Source organism: Ovis aries, chromosome 6, assembly GCF_016772045.2.
Source record: "Ovis aries strain OAR_USU_Benz2616 breed Rambouillet chromosome 6, ARS-UI_Ramb_v3.0, whole genome shotgun sequence".
NCBI lineage: Eukaryota > Metazoa > Chordata > Mammalia > Artiodactyla > Bovidae > Ovis > Ovis aries.
Genome location: NC_056059.1, coordinates 86,859,613 through 86,874,880, shown reverse-complemented (window position 1 = coordinate 86,874,880; position 15,268 = coordinate 86,859,613). Strand labels below are relative to the sequence as shown.

The following is a 15,268-nucleotide window of genomic DNA, read 5'->3' as shown; positions in this document are numbered from 1 at the left end:
GAAAAGTTATGACCAACCTAGATAGCATATTCAAAAGCAGAGACATTACTTTGCCGACTAAGGTCCATCTAGTCAAGGCTATGGTTTTTCCAGTGGTCACGTATGGATGTGAGAGTTGGACTGTGAAGAAAGCTGAGCACCAAAGAATTGATGCTTTTGAGCTGTGGTGTTGGAGAAGACTCTTGAGAGTCCCTTGGACTGCAAGGAGATCCAATCAGTCCATTCTGAAGAAGATCAGCCCGGGATTTCTTTGGAAGGAATGATGCTAAAGCTGAAGCTCCAGTACTTTGGCCATCTCATGCGAAGAGTTGACTCATTGGAAAAGACTTTGATGCTGGGAGGCATTAGGGGCAGGAGGAGAAGGGGACGACAGAGGATGAGATGGCTGGATGGCATCACTGACTCAATGGATGTGAATCTGAGTGAACTCCGGGAGTTGGTGATGGACAGGGAGGCCTGGCGTGCTGTGATTCATGGGGTTGCAAAGAGTCAGACATGACTGAGCGACTGAACTGAACTGATAAACAGTCTTGATGGGAAATATAGCAGGAGCAGTAGACTAAAGAAACCCTGTAGAAATGACTGCAGTTATAATAAACTATATTGGTTTTCAAATCAAAGTCCTTTTAAGAGCATATGGGTCTTGGCTACACCTCTTTAAGGCTGCTAATTTCCATATGAGGAAGTTTTCATAAATTTTACAGTCATGTGGCTCATCTAATCAATAGTGATGACAAAAATGGACCCAGAGTCACATCGCTGAGTGACATTTAGTTACACTATTCTGCAAATCAATCATCTCTCCAAGATCCTATTTTACCTCCTTATAGTGCAATGATGGTTTCCCAGGCGGCTCAGCTGGTAAAGAATCCACTTGCAGCTCGGGAGACCTGTGCTCGATTGCTGGGTCGGGAAGATACTCTGGAAAAGGGGACGACTACCCACTCTAGTATTCTGGCCTGGAGAATTCCATGGGCTGTGTAGTCCATGGGGTTGCAAAGAGCTGGACATGACTGAGTGACCTTCATTTCCACAATGCAATGATGAACGTGCATATGGAGAAATACTGAAATGTTTTATTAATAACTGAAGGAAAGTAAATTATATTTAACATTATGTTAATATGAAGTATGCTACATCATACCAAATTCTTGGTAAAGTGGGAATGATTCATATGTAGTACAACAATAACTTTTATCTTAAATGTGACACAAAACAGTTGTCATAGAGAAATTTCCCAATGATACCTAAAAGCATTAATATGAGATTTAAAATGACCAACTAACAGAAAGATATTGAAAGGAAAGCTTACTTGAAGTTCAAAATGACTGAAGACCAATAATTCCTAAATAAAGCTATTTTGAACTTCTGTTGTAACAGTTCTTAAGAGTATAAAATTAAGCATAAAATGAATTGTCCATTACAGTGAAAGAAATTACTGAAAGTATTAAAAAGACCTTGTAATAAAACACCATTTAACTAATCTGATGACAAATTTATACAAAATAATTATGAATTTTTACTCAATCTTCATCTAAAAATAATCAATATGGAAGATAGTATGGAGATTCCTTAAAAAACTAGGACCACCATATGACCCAGCAATCCCACTCATATGTTTATGAGGAAATCAAAATAGAAAAAGACACATGTATCCCATTGTTTCTTGCAGCACTATTTACAATAGCTAGAACATGGAAGCAATCTAGATGTCCCATCGACAGATGAATGGATAAAGAAGTCGTGGTATGTATAAGCAATGGGATGTTACTCAGCCATAAAAAGGAATGCATCTGAGTCAGTTCTGATGAGGTGGATGAACCTAGAACCTATTATACAGAGTGAAATAGTCAGACAGAGAAAGATAAATACCGTATTCTAACACATATATACAGAATCCACAAAAATGGTACTTAAGAATTTGTTTACAGGGCAGCAATAGAAAAAATGGAAAAACAGACATAGAGGCTAGATTTATGGACATGGGGAGAGAGGTGGAGAGGGTGAGATGTATGGAAAAAGTAACATGGAAACTTACATTACCATATGTAAAATAGATAGCCAACGGTAATTTGCTATATGGCTCAGGAAACTCAAACAGGGGCTTGGTATTAATACAGAGGAGTGGGATGGTGAGGGAGATGGGAGAGAGATTCAAAAGGGAGAGTATATATGTATATCTATGGCTGATTCAGTTGAGGTTTGACAGAAAACAACAAAATCCTGTAAAGCAATTATCTTTCAATTAAAAAAGAAATTAAAAAAATAAAAATAATAAAGTCTTAGGGCCCTTAGATTATCTATGTATCTATATCTATTCTCCTTAATGTCATTTGAGATATCAAATAAGCTTCTACTCTCAAGAAAAATAAAGAGGAAGTTCACTTAAGTAATATTTTCTCTGGGTTGAAATCTGTTAAAGGAGTTAAGAAAATTTAACTAGAGGGACTTCCCTGGTGGTCCAGTGGTTAAGACTGCATGCTTCCATGTTGTCAGTTTACCTGCCTGAAATATTTTCAGACCTAGTTTTGACAGTTTCTACATTACGTTAAAATGAATTTTTTTTTTTTTTAAAGACTCCATGCTTCCACTCCTGGGGACATGGGTTCAGTCCCTGGTTGGGGAACTAGGATCCCACATGCTGTGTGGTAGGGCTAAAAAATAAATAAATAAAATAAATTTATTTATCCTGATTGCTACCTTTTCTTAGTAATAGCATACTCAAAGATATACTTTGCTAAAATTAAGCCTTATCAGTAGAAAGACTATATCCACCCAATAGCCTTACTCTATTTGACCTGAATCATCTGTGCTAATTAGCTTATTATATGATGCCAGGCAGGGAATCTTACTTCTTTGAGGCCTCAGTTTCCTCAACTGTAAAATTACTTGTTCAGTAATTTTTTTTTTTTTAAAGAGACATCACATACCTATACCACTCATAACTAATCACAGCACTAATTCTCAAGCAGGGGGCACACTAATATGCCTGGATTGGGGAGAAACAACATGGCTTGAAAAACCCTACTAACAACTCTGATACCAAATGACCTAGATTCTTACCACTCCAAGTGTGGTCCTAGAACATCAACACTGGCATTGCCTGGAAGCGAAATGGGAAAACTTGCCCTCCAATGTTACAACGGAATCAGATTCTACACTTCAACCAAAACCTAAACCAATCGGTATACGCACTGACGTTTGTGAAGCAGTGAACTAGTGCTTCTAGCTCCAGCATGTCCTAATTCCATGATTTCATAGATAGATTCCTCAAGGGCAATCAATAAATACATTTATCAGTAAAAGGCCCTAAGGAGAAAAGAATAATAAAGATTAGAGCAGAAATCAATAACAAATAAAACTACTGAGAAAAATCGATGAAACTCAAAGTTGACTCTGAAAAGATCAGTAACACTGACAAATGGATAGACTGCCCAACAGAAAAAGAATTACTAAAATTAGAAATGAAGAGGAGACACTACTCTTGACCTCACAGAAACAAAAAGGATTGTATGCACAGTTGTATGCCAACATATTAGATAACCTAGATAAACAGGACAATTTTTAAGAAAGATAAACTACCAAAACTGACTCAAGAGGAAATAGAAAGTCTGAATAGAACTATATAGTAAGTAAAGATATTAAATTCATAATAAAAAGCACATCCTGTAAAGAAGAGGCCAAAACCAGATTGTTTCACTATTGAAATTTACCAGACATTTAAAGAATTAATGCCAATTTTTCACAAACATTATATGAAATGTCCGGAAGAGGCAAATCTATAGAAACAGGAAGTAGGTTAGTACAGTTGTCAGGAACTGGGAGGAAGGGTGAATAGGGAGTGAATGCTGATGGGTACAGAGTGTCTTTATAGGGCGATGAAAATATTCTGGGATTAGACAGTGTTGATGAATGCCCAGCTTCGTGAATATACTAACAACCACTGAACTGTACAGTTTAAAGTGGTAACCCTTAATGATATGTGAATTATACCTCAATAAAGCTTTAATTAAAAAAAAAAACTAAAACTTGAGACATAATAAAATATAGCATATGGATCCTGATTTTTAAAAACTGACAACAGACTTTGAAAATGTGCTGAATAGTACATACTATTAGGAAATTATTAATTTTGTTAGGTGTGGTACTCAATATTTACAGGTAATAAACCAAAGTTTAGAGTTTGCTTTAAAATACTCTAGAAAAATGTGTGTGGGGGGGTGATAGATGAAATAAGATCAGCATACAGTGATAATAATTGAAGCTGAGTGATGGAAAAGTTAAGAGTTTCTTATGCTACTCTCTCTACTTTATGTACTTGGAAAATTCCATAATTAAAAATAGTTTCTGCTTTCTCTTGCTTCAGGTCATGGTTTACCTGCTAGCTTCCAGTAGGAATTTAGTGCTGTTCTCTTCTTCCCTGAACATAACCAAAAAATACCCTTTTGACTGCCATTAGCATTGAAATGAATAAGTTTTTCTGGATATTTAGTATTCCAAAGCCACTCACCTGTATACTCTTACTCATTTTTAATCAGGTATTGTGAAATAAAGAGATCAATCAATCTCTCTCTCTCTGTCCACACTTCCTAATACAGAGCTCTTAAAATCTTAATAATTTTCCAAGTGATAAGAGCCATAGGAGCATCTTTTGTTATATTGTTTCTTTCTAGTTCCTGAAATAGCTCCACATCAAAGGTAAAAGGAGTATCTTTGTTATTCCTAACAACTTCCTCTCAATCAGAGTTTATGCTAGTGAGGTGTATTTTAGAAAGCCTCCTAAGGACTTGGGTGTGGGGGTGGGATGGGGGGTGGGGGTGTTGCAGGGGCTGGTGGCCAGGGGAAACCAGTGGTGTGATAAGTTGGGACTTTCAGCCATCACTTCCCACCTACAAATCCAGGGAGGGGAGGGGCGGGAGACTGGAGAGTGCAATCATAAGAGTAGTAGTAGTATTAGTCGCTCAGTTGTGTCTCAGTCGTGTCTGACTTTGTGACCCCACAGACCGTGGCCCACCAGGCTCCTCTGTCCATGGGATTCTCCAGGCAAGAATGGGTGGAGTGGGTCGTCATTCCCTTCTCCAGAGGATCTTCCCGATCCAGGGATGGAACCTGGGTCTCCTGCATTGCAGGCAGATTCTTTACCATCTGAGCTGCAAGGAACCAGGTTTTAATCAATGATTAAATCATAATCATTTGAGGCCTACATAATGAAGCTCCATAAAAACCATAATGAAAGGGTTCAGAGAGCTTCTGAACATACTGAGGTGATGCGAGGGTGATGTGCCCAGAGAAGGTATGAAGGTTTGTGCTCCTATGCATCTCTTTCATCTGGCTGTTCTTGAGTTGTGTTATGTTAGAACCCACCTGTAATCTAGCAAGTAAACTCTTCCTGAGTTGTGTGAACTGGTCTAGCAAATTATAAAACTTGAGGAGAGGGCCATGAAAACCTCTAACTTAGAGCTGGTGGATCAGAGCATGGGTGACAACTTAGGATAACTGACTCAATGAAAGTAAAGTGCTAAAGAAGAAACTATTGGGCATCATTGGAGAGAGAAACTGACTTAGATTTTTGTTCAGTGTGACCAGATCTACCAAGGACAATACTGATTTAAGAAGAAATAGAAAATCTGAATAGAACTACAGTAAGTAAAGATATTAAATTCATAATAAAAAGCGCATCCCATGAAGAAGAGGCCAAAACCAGATTCACTATTGAAATTCACCAGACATTTAGAGAGTTAATGCCAATTCTTCACAAACATTATATGCAATGTCCAGAAGAGGCAAATCTATAGAAACATGAAGTAGGTCAGTATAGTTGTCAGGAACTGGGAGGAAGGGTGAATAGGGAGTATATGCTGATGACAGCTTAGACTTGTGATCTGTATTGAAAGTGAGGGGGCGTCTTGTGGAGCCTGTGTTAACCCCAGGGAGATAGAGTCTGAACTGAAGTGATGTTGGAGAACTGGTGAGTGTGAGAAAAAGAAAAAACCTGCATTCAGAGTCAGAACATTGTGAGCAATTGAGGAAAACACTGCTTTCTTTTAGGTAACCATTTCTAATTTTTAAAAGATGTTCATTTCTAATCCAGCTTGTCCAAGAGTTCCCTAGGAAATCACATTGATCTCCTCTTCACTGGGCTCTCATAGGATACTATAATCAAGTTAAGTTTCAGCAAGTTTCCCAGGCTTCTTCAAGTACCTTTACCTGAAGAATTCCTTCCACACCACTGAAGAATACCCAGATTATTTCTGGGAACATCTAGAAGTTGGGACAATTGTCAATCTGCTTTGTTTTGATGCAACATAAGAAATTTAGGTGCTAAATACAAATTCAAGAGTTCTTTGCTCTGCTCAATTTATTCCACAGAAATAATTTAAATATTAGGGGGCACATTGTGACTTAGAACAGTTAGATCTCTGATCTAGAAGAATTAGAGCTGTCTTTCTCACATCCCCTGAGTGATGCTGGGGAAATTTCTCATGCTTTTTTATCTAACTTGTAAGATACGGAGAGAGGACAATCCTTCTGGGACTTCCTGCACTACTGTAAGTCTTCATGGGTTGTATCAAGACTGCCAGGCCCTGACTGCTCTATTACCCAGGCCATTTCCTTGGCTTGCTTCTGCAACTGATCATCCCGAGAGATGATGAGGCTTTCCTGTGCTTCCTACAAAAGTATCTGTTCCCCAAACTCAGTGTTCCTCAGCTGCAACATAGAAACACCATGCACACAGCATCTTCCTGATGCTCCCAGGTGCAACTCTTATGCAAGAGGAACTGATACTAATGTGCTGATGCTGCCCACTGTGTCATGGATAATAAAATCTTTCATTCCTTTACCAGTATCCAAGGAACAGTACTAGGATAGTTTTTTAGTTTGTAAGCAAAGTAAATCCCAACCTTGACAAAACACAGGAATAATCTCTACCCTTAATTTAACTTCCTGGAATACTGTACACTTGTGCTCCAAATGAGACAATACCAAAAGCAATATAAAGATAAAAGCATGATAACTGCAGTACAGGATTTGAGGCAGAACCTAAATATAAACTCACAGACAACATGGGAGAAAGTATTCCATGTGGTGGGAATGGGAATGTGAAATGAGGCGAGGGAGATAAGAACACAGTGGGGAGCTCTTGCTGGGGACAATTAGAAAGTAGGAAGGGTAGAGTTAAATGACGGGTCTGTAACACTACACTTCCTGCATATCCAGGAAGCAGGCAATGGGAACCCACTGTGGGTTCTGAGCAGGGAAGTCATATGATTAAAACGCTGTTTGAGGATGATTGCGTGCGTGCTAAGTCACTTGTTGCGTCTGACTCTTTGCGACCCTGTGGACTGTAGCCCACCAGCCTCTGTCCATGGGATTTTCCAGGCAAAAATACTGGAGTGAGTTGCCATGCCCTTCTCCAGGGGATCTTCCCGACCCAGGCATCAAATTCGCATCATTTATATCTCTTGCATTGGTAGGCATGTTCTTTACCATTAGCGTCACCTGGGAAGCTCCTTAAAGGATTATGCACAGTAAATTTGAAGAATTTTGGGGAGAGGAGCAAAATGGCTTAACCTGTTAAGGAAACAGGAGTGAAGAATAACCTAACATTTTCACCCTGTGAGCCTGGAATACTGTGCTAAAAATGGAAATGAAAAACACTGAATAACTGTTTTGGAAGTAAAGGGTAAAAAAGAAAAGGATCCAATGATGTGGAAGTATTCTATAATAATTTTTATCACACAGTTGTAAATACAAACTAAAGTTTGGGGTTGGATAATTACTAGCAGAGGGATAATGGGTGCAATGATTAGAAATAAGATGTTTTCATCAGAGGAGATGATTTAAAGCAAAATAGAAGGATGCAAGATCACTGGCCCAGCCTTTAAAGGGTGCCAACAATTATAGGCTGGAACAGAACGCAACATACTGGCAATGCTGGAAGAGCTCTTTTGCTTATATCTTGGTAGTGAGAGCTAAAATGGATATATAACAGAGAGGCAGTACAGGAAACTGGACTATCAAACTAAAGTTCACAACTCCTTGCTGCTGCTACTGCTAAGTCGCTTCAGTTGTGTGCGACTCTGTGCAACCCCATAGATGGCAGCCCACCAGGCTCCCCCATCCCTGGGATTATCCAGGCAAGAATACTGGAGTGGGTTGCCATGTCCTTCTCCAATGCGTGAAACTGAAGTTGCTCAGTCGTGTCCGACTCTTAGCGACCCCATGGACTGCAGCCTACCAGGCTCCTCCATCCATGGGATTTCCCAGGCAAGAGTACCGGAATGGGGTGCCATTGCCACAACTCCTTACTGGGGTATAAAAAGTCGATTTATTATAGTATGTCCCATATATTAAGGTTATGTGTTGTTTCATGAAACTTTTGTAGAAAGAAATGATGTGTGTGTGGAGTTCTGATGAAAAGTATTTTTGAGAGTCAACTAGGTTTGAACTTTGGTATAGTGGGTGAGCGAGCACAGCGCTGCAACTAGTTTGCTGGCATTTGAATTTTTCCCTTAGCTGTGTAACCCTAAGCAAGTTTCTTTTTTCCTTCCTGTTTTTTGCACTTACATTTTGAGATAATTGTAGCTTCACAAGCAGTTGTAAGACATAATAGAGAGATACTGTGTACACTTAACCTAATTCTCCCAAAGGTAAGATTTTGCAAAACTAGAGTAATTTATGATGACCAGGATGTGACATTGAACTGTGTCACAAGGATCCCTCATTTTGACTTTTTATAGCCACAAGCATTTCCCTCCTGCCTCCTACCCTGTTATAACCCAGGGCAACTACTAATCTATTTTCCATTTCTGTAGTGCTGTCATTTCAAGAATGTTATATAATGGAATCAAACAATATGTAACTTTTAAAATTGGCTTTGTTTTTTGTTTTCACTCAGCATAATTCTTGAGGGATCCATCCAGGTTATCAATAGTTTGTTCCTTTTTATTGCTGGGTAGTATTCCACTGTGAAAATTTCTTAACTCTGCAGGCCTTACTTCTTTTATCCATAAGACGAAGATAGGGTTCTGAAGATTAAACAAGCTCATGTGTGTTAAATATTTAGAAGTGCTTAGGCTGTACTAAGAATAAAAAATTGTTAGCTTTCAAAAGTATTATGGTCCTCCATAGATAAATTAAACAATTTTATTTAATTTAAAATAAGCCTTCAGAGACTGCCCTGGTGGTTCAGTAGTTAAGAATTCCCCTGCCAATGCAGCGGCTGCTGCTGCTAAGTCGCTTCAGTCGTGTCTGACTCTGTGAGACCCCATAGATGGCAGCCCACCAGGCTCCTCCATCCGTGGGATTTTCCAGGCAAGAGTACTGGAGTGGGTTGACATTTCCTTCTTCAATGCATGAAAGGAAAAGTGAAAGTGAAGTTGCTCAGTTGTGCCCGACTCTTCGCGACCCCATGGACTGCAGCCCACCAGGCTCCTCCGTCCATGGGATTTTCCAGGCGAGAGTACTGGAGTGGGTTGCCATTGCCTTCTCCTCCAGTGCAGGGGATTTGTGTTCAATTCCTGGTCTAGGAAGATACCACATGCCCCGGAGCAACTAAGCCCATGTGATACAACTACTGACCCCATGTGCCCGAGAGACTGTGCTCCACCAGAGCAGCCTCTGCAATGGGAAACCCAAGCACCGCAAGTAGAAGAGCAGTCCCTGCTCACAGCAACTAGAAAAATAACACAGCAATAAAGACCTAGTGCAGCCAAAACTAACTAAATAAAAATTTAAAAAAATAAACCTTCATTGAACATATGTGTGATACAGTACTAGATGCTAAAACAAATCTCTTAGATATAGTCCTTCCATTTTTCAGGTGATGGACATCAAGTCTTAACTCATGAAATACATCAAGGGACCAGTAAGCCATCTTGATCAGGTATTATTTCACACAAGTATATTATTTCCCTAATTCAAATAACATCCCAGCCACTCCAGTGCTCAGAGAGAAGAGTAATCTGGGTAACTGCAAATATATAGAATTTGTTTAAAAGGTTTATAATAAGTACAGATAGGAATTCAGTGTTTAGTGAGAAACTAAAGAGGGTAAACCATGTGCTTTTATTATTGCGTTTAGTCTTCATAATATTTTAGTGAGTTTCAAAACTTTTCAACCTGAATTAATAGCACATAATGAGATGATATGTGAGATAATTGACCAACGTTGTAAACATGATACAATTCTGTCCGAAGACATTTCATATTCTACCAGACGTAAGTTATAGACACGTTGACTGTAAAACCAATCATCACTGTACGAAATCAGTTCACTGGAAAAACCTTCAATCTTGCCAAGATCAAAACAAAACACAAGAAAAATCAAACCCCAAAATGAACAGTTCAAATCTGTGACCTCCTAGAGTTTGGTATTTTAAAAAGCAGTTTTTCAGGAAAATGGAAGCTAGTGTTAACACTTTGCCTATTAAAAAGCCACCTCTTTTGACACAGCCATAATAACTGATAAGAAATATAATTAAAACAGCTCAGCAGTGAAGGGTCTCCTGAAAAGATCTGAGCCTACCATACATCAGTAGCTTTCTCCAGGTCTGACTGTGGGCTCCTCTCCCGACCCTGAGCTGCTATGGGTGTTAAGTGTGGGTAATACTCCATAGTGAAAGTCAAAGTGTTAGTCACTCAGTTGGGTCCAACTCTTTGCAGCTGCGTGGACTGTAGCCTGCCAGGCTCCTCTGTCCATGCGATTTTCCAGGCAAGAATACTGGAGTGGGTTACCACGCCCTCCTCCAGGGGATCTTCCTGACCCAAGGATTGAACCAGTGTCTCCTGCATTGCAGGCAGATTCTTTACCATCTGAGCCATCAGGGAAGCCTGACACACAAATTCTAGTATTTCATATAACTGAAACGAGACACAAGATGCAGAAAATTCTATACAAAAGGCAAGGATGAAATGACTCAAAAGAGTTAACAAGTAAAGCCATTTTCCCTCCCTGACTCTGATTTTCTTTTTAAGCCATATTGCAGTAAGACTTTCCTGTAAATAGGTTCTTGGCTAACATTACCATATTCCACTTTACTGGTAGGGATCATCAAAGTAATACAACTCACATCTTCTTACATGCACCCTTATATTCATAGCAGCATTATTCACAATAGTCAAGAAATGGGAGCAACCTAAGTGTCCAACAACAGAGGAATGAATAAATAAGATGTGGTACATACATACAATGGAATATTACTAAGCCATAAAAAAGAATGAAATAATGTTCTTTGCAGCTATAAAAAAAGCACAGAATAATGCTATTTGCTATTTGGGTTCAACTAGAGATTATCACACTACGTCAATCAAAAAAAAAAATACCATGTGACATCACTTATTATTTGTGGAACCTAAAATATGACACAAAGTAACCTATCTATGAAATAGAAACAGAATCAGGGACACTGAAAACAAACTGGTGATTTCCAAAGGGAAGAGGCTTGGCGGAGGGATGGAGTGGGTGTCTGGGATCAGTAGATGCAAACTGGCATGCATAGAATGGATAAACAACAAGGCCCTACTGTATAGCACGGGAACTATATTCAGATTCCTGTGGTAAACCATAATCAAAAAGAATATGAAAAAGGATGTGCATATATATATCCATATATACGTATGGACTTCCCTGGTGGCTCAGACAGTAAAGCGTCTGCCTACAACGCGGGAGACCCAGGTTCGATCCCTGGGTCAGGAAGATCCCCTAGAGAAGGAAATGGCAACCCACTCCAGTGTTCTTGCCTGGAGAATCCCATGGATGGGGAAGCCTGCTGGGTATAGTCCATGGGTTCGCAAACAGTCGGACATGAGTGAGCGACTTCATTTTCACGTTCACTTTACATGTATAACTGAGTCATTTTGCTGTACAGCAGTAATTAATACAATATAGTTCAGTTATACTTCAAAAAAATTTATATCTTGTTTTTTTTTCCTTTTCTGATTTCCCCTCTAATGATTCACAAAAATTTCATCAAAAAAGAAATGAAAAAGAGGAGGCTGACTCACATAGTAGGCTTGATTCTTACAGCAGTAATTAATATTAAAGAAACAGAATTTTGCCAGGACTAAGTCATAGAGAAGAAGTCTCTTAAGAAGGACACAGATTTGTTGGCTTTTATGTATGAAGTCTATTAAAGGAATCAAAACCTTAAACCTGTTTAGTGTCTGGTAAATAATAATCATAATCAAATGGCAGCTAACATAGTAGACAGTACTCACTCAATGAATCAACACGGCTCTCTTTTTTCCTTGTCTAGAAACTCTCAGGACTAGACAATACTGATCTGTTTTTTTCTTTAGAATATATATAGCTAACTATATTAAAAGTAAAACCTAAGACGGAATAAAAAGATACTTTGCTTCTAGGAAATGGCATGAAACTCAGGATAACTGACTCAATGAAAGTAAAGTGCTGAAGAAGAAACTATTGGGCATCATTAGAGAGAGAAACTGACTTAGATTTTTGTTCAGTGTGACCAAATCTACCAAGGACAATACTGTCCCAAGTTGATATGAGTACCAAGAATTTTAAGACAATCTCTGCTCTCAAGGATTTTACACTTTAGCTAAGAATGTAAACACACAAGAAGGAGAGAACAAGTGAAAAACCTTAAGCTCCAAGTTCTACAGGACTTGAGTTTATTGAAAAATGAATCTGTGTCAAAGCTGTCAGGGAATGCTTCCAGGTGCGGGGTTGGGGGTGGTGAGAAGGGGAGTGAATGTTCTGGTTGGGATGTCACGGGAACAAGGCAGGAGAGGAGGCTGAGTGCAGCTCATGCAGTCAGTGGAAAGGCCAGTGTGGGCAGAGTGGTGGGCGGGTGTGCGCTAAGAGAATGTACACTGAAGCTGGGGGGCTTTCAGTTGCCCAGCCAAAGTGGGAGAAAGTACAATGATACAGTGAAGCGGAGCCAGACTTGAATTTTTCTTATAAAAAGTGTAAATCACCTTGAGCTCCTTAAAGTAAGGTACCAATTATGGAAGAAATAATTACTGGTTTGGGAGCCTTCATGCATTAAAATGTATGTGCTACTTGTCAAAGAAATTCTACCAGAAAGGAATGCTGTAAGATGACTAACCTCAAGGTGCTTACTGTGATGGAAATCTACAAATCAGAGCAACATTCAGACAAAATACTTGAAGTTCCTGGGGTCTGTTTCTAAACTGTTTGTGGAATTCATAGAAATAGTGTGTATATATATATATATATATATATATATATATATATACACACACATATATACATATACACACACACATATATATACATACACACACATATATATACACATACACATATGTATATATATTTTTAAATGAATGATATAAAAACATATACATTTTCCTAAGAAACAAATGAAAAAAGAGACAGAAAAAATTGATACAATCTTGAAATAAAGTCCCCTTTGAACATGTCATTTAACAAATATCCTAAAGGAACAGCATAAACATATTAATGCCACTTTACTTGGAACCATAAAGATTTTAAATGCAAGACTCTGAAAACCCTACTCCTGTATGAAGCACCTGCATGGACAATCTGGCAAACATGCTTACTGCTCCAGCTACTGTCAATGGGAAATAAAACCTAAAGTGGACACTTCCTCTTATGGAAAACGATCAAAAGGTGGTTAGAAAATTAAAAGAAAGAAAAAGAAAGAAAGAAAGAAAAAAAGCTGAAAGATGCTGGTGTGGCACGCACCTTCTGTATCATCGCGCATTTGCTCCACCAAATCTGTCAAATCCTCCCAAGAGTCTTTGCAAACGGCAAAAAGAAAGGAAAAGAAAGATAAAATGTCATGCAAGCCAAGAAAGAAAAGTGTTATCAAAAACAAGGTATCAAAAGGGGTAACTGAAAGGGGGACTCCTAGAACTCTTTGGGCGTAACCAGGAGATTAGCAGTGAAAAGTGCTGGGAACGAACCCAAGGAGAACCCAAGGAGCCGTGTGACACTAACCAAGCAGAGATATCAACTGTGACTGTTAAACATGTCTCAATTATTTCGAAGCGTCTCATCAGAGGAGAGAAAGATGTACGCCCCATAAAAAGTAACAGATTTTTTTCCCCACCAAAAACCAAGATTTGCATTCTAAGTGTGAATACCATTGACCTCATTTAATATTTATTTTGACCTTCCGTGAAGCTGAAACACATGTGGAGTGTTTTTTAGACTCAAGCCAAATATCATGATGGAAAACTAGTGACTTTTCTTAAAATAAATGGTGGCTTAGACAGTAAAAATAATTAAAGAATAATCTAAATACTTGTCCCAAGCCCTCCACCCCGATGGTTCTCCTTCCTCAAAACAAAAATAAAGGAAAAATTGCTGTTTTGAAGACAAAATAAATCACTTATAATTCAGTAAAGATAGACGTTTAATGTATAGTACTCTTTCCTCTTGCTATAAATTCAATGTTTTTTTAAAATTAAATTTGATTAGCATATAGTTGCTTTACAATGTTGTATTAGTTTCTACCGTACAGCAAAGTGTATCAGCTATATGTATACAGATCCTCTTTTTTGGATTTCCTTCCCCACTATAAATTTAATATTCTTGTATACAGAATATTCCATGTGAGGCAAAAGGACAAGAATGTCAAGATTTCAAATATAAAAGATACTTCATTATAGTTTCTTCTAACAGTGTCTTAAGCTTTAAGACCATTATCTGTTCTATAAAATTTGAGAACCTACAGAAATTTTTTACAAAATGGATTAGCTTCATCCTTCAGAAACTCTGAAACTATTACACACAACTGCAACATTCATACTTAAACTCACAAAATCATGTGAATTTTATATGTATAAATACTTAGCAAATAAAAGTAAGTTCTCAGAGGATAAAGCATAACGAAAAAAAGAAAGTAAGCAAAGAATACTTTGCCCATGATAAGCCCTCTTTCTTAAAAAATTTATCATGGAAGTCAGCATTGGATCTGAAGCAATAACTTGAAATAACCATCTAGAAAAAGAAATTTATCATTTGTCCTATTCTCACAAGTTTGTTAAATTATCACTGTAATTAAACTGGTTAACTTTGGTTCTCATGTGGCATAGTGATTTTCAAGTGGCGTGTAAGGGTACATTCCAGTGTCAAATATATGGTCAGTTATCCTGTAAAAATGTACCAAAAAAACCCAAAAATATATAAAAAGTTTAAATTTAAATTCAGAAAACAGGGAAGCAAATGGGGATCTACTAAGGTGACATGTGATGAAAATGGAATGAAAACTACATATATAAAGATTATTGTTAGGTCAGACCCAAAGAT

At 38.2% G+C, this 15,268-nt stretch overlaps 1 protein-coding gene across 13 annotated transcripts in view; it reads right to left on the bottom strand.

Moving 5' to 3' along the window:
- The window catches only part of RUFY3 (RUN and FYVE domain containing 3), a 94,461-nt gene that overhangs the window by 41,233 nt on the left and 37,960 nt on the right, over positions 1 to 15,268 (bottom strand). For 4 of the 13 annotated variants that reach the window (XM_060417171.1, XM_042251491.2, XM_042251492.1 and 1 more), the window contains one exon: positions 13,700 to 13,753. The exons of the other annotated variants lie outside the window; for them this stretch is intronic. In XM_060417171.1, the coding sequence (XP_060273154.1) occupies positions 13,700 to 13,753 (54 nt within the window). The remainder of the gene's footprint in view (positions 1 to 13,699; positions 13,754 to 15,268) is intronic. 13 annotated transcript variants of the gene reach the window in all.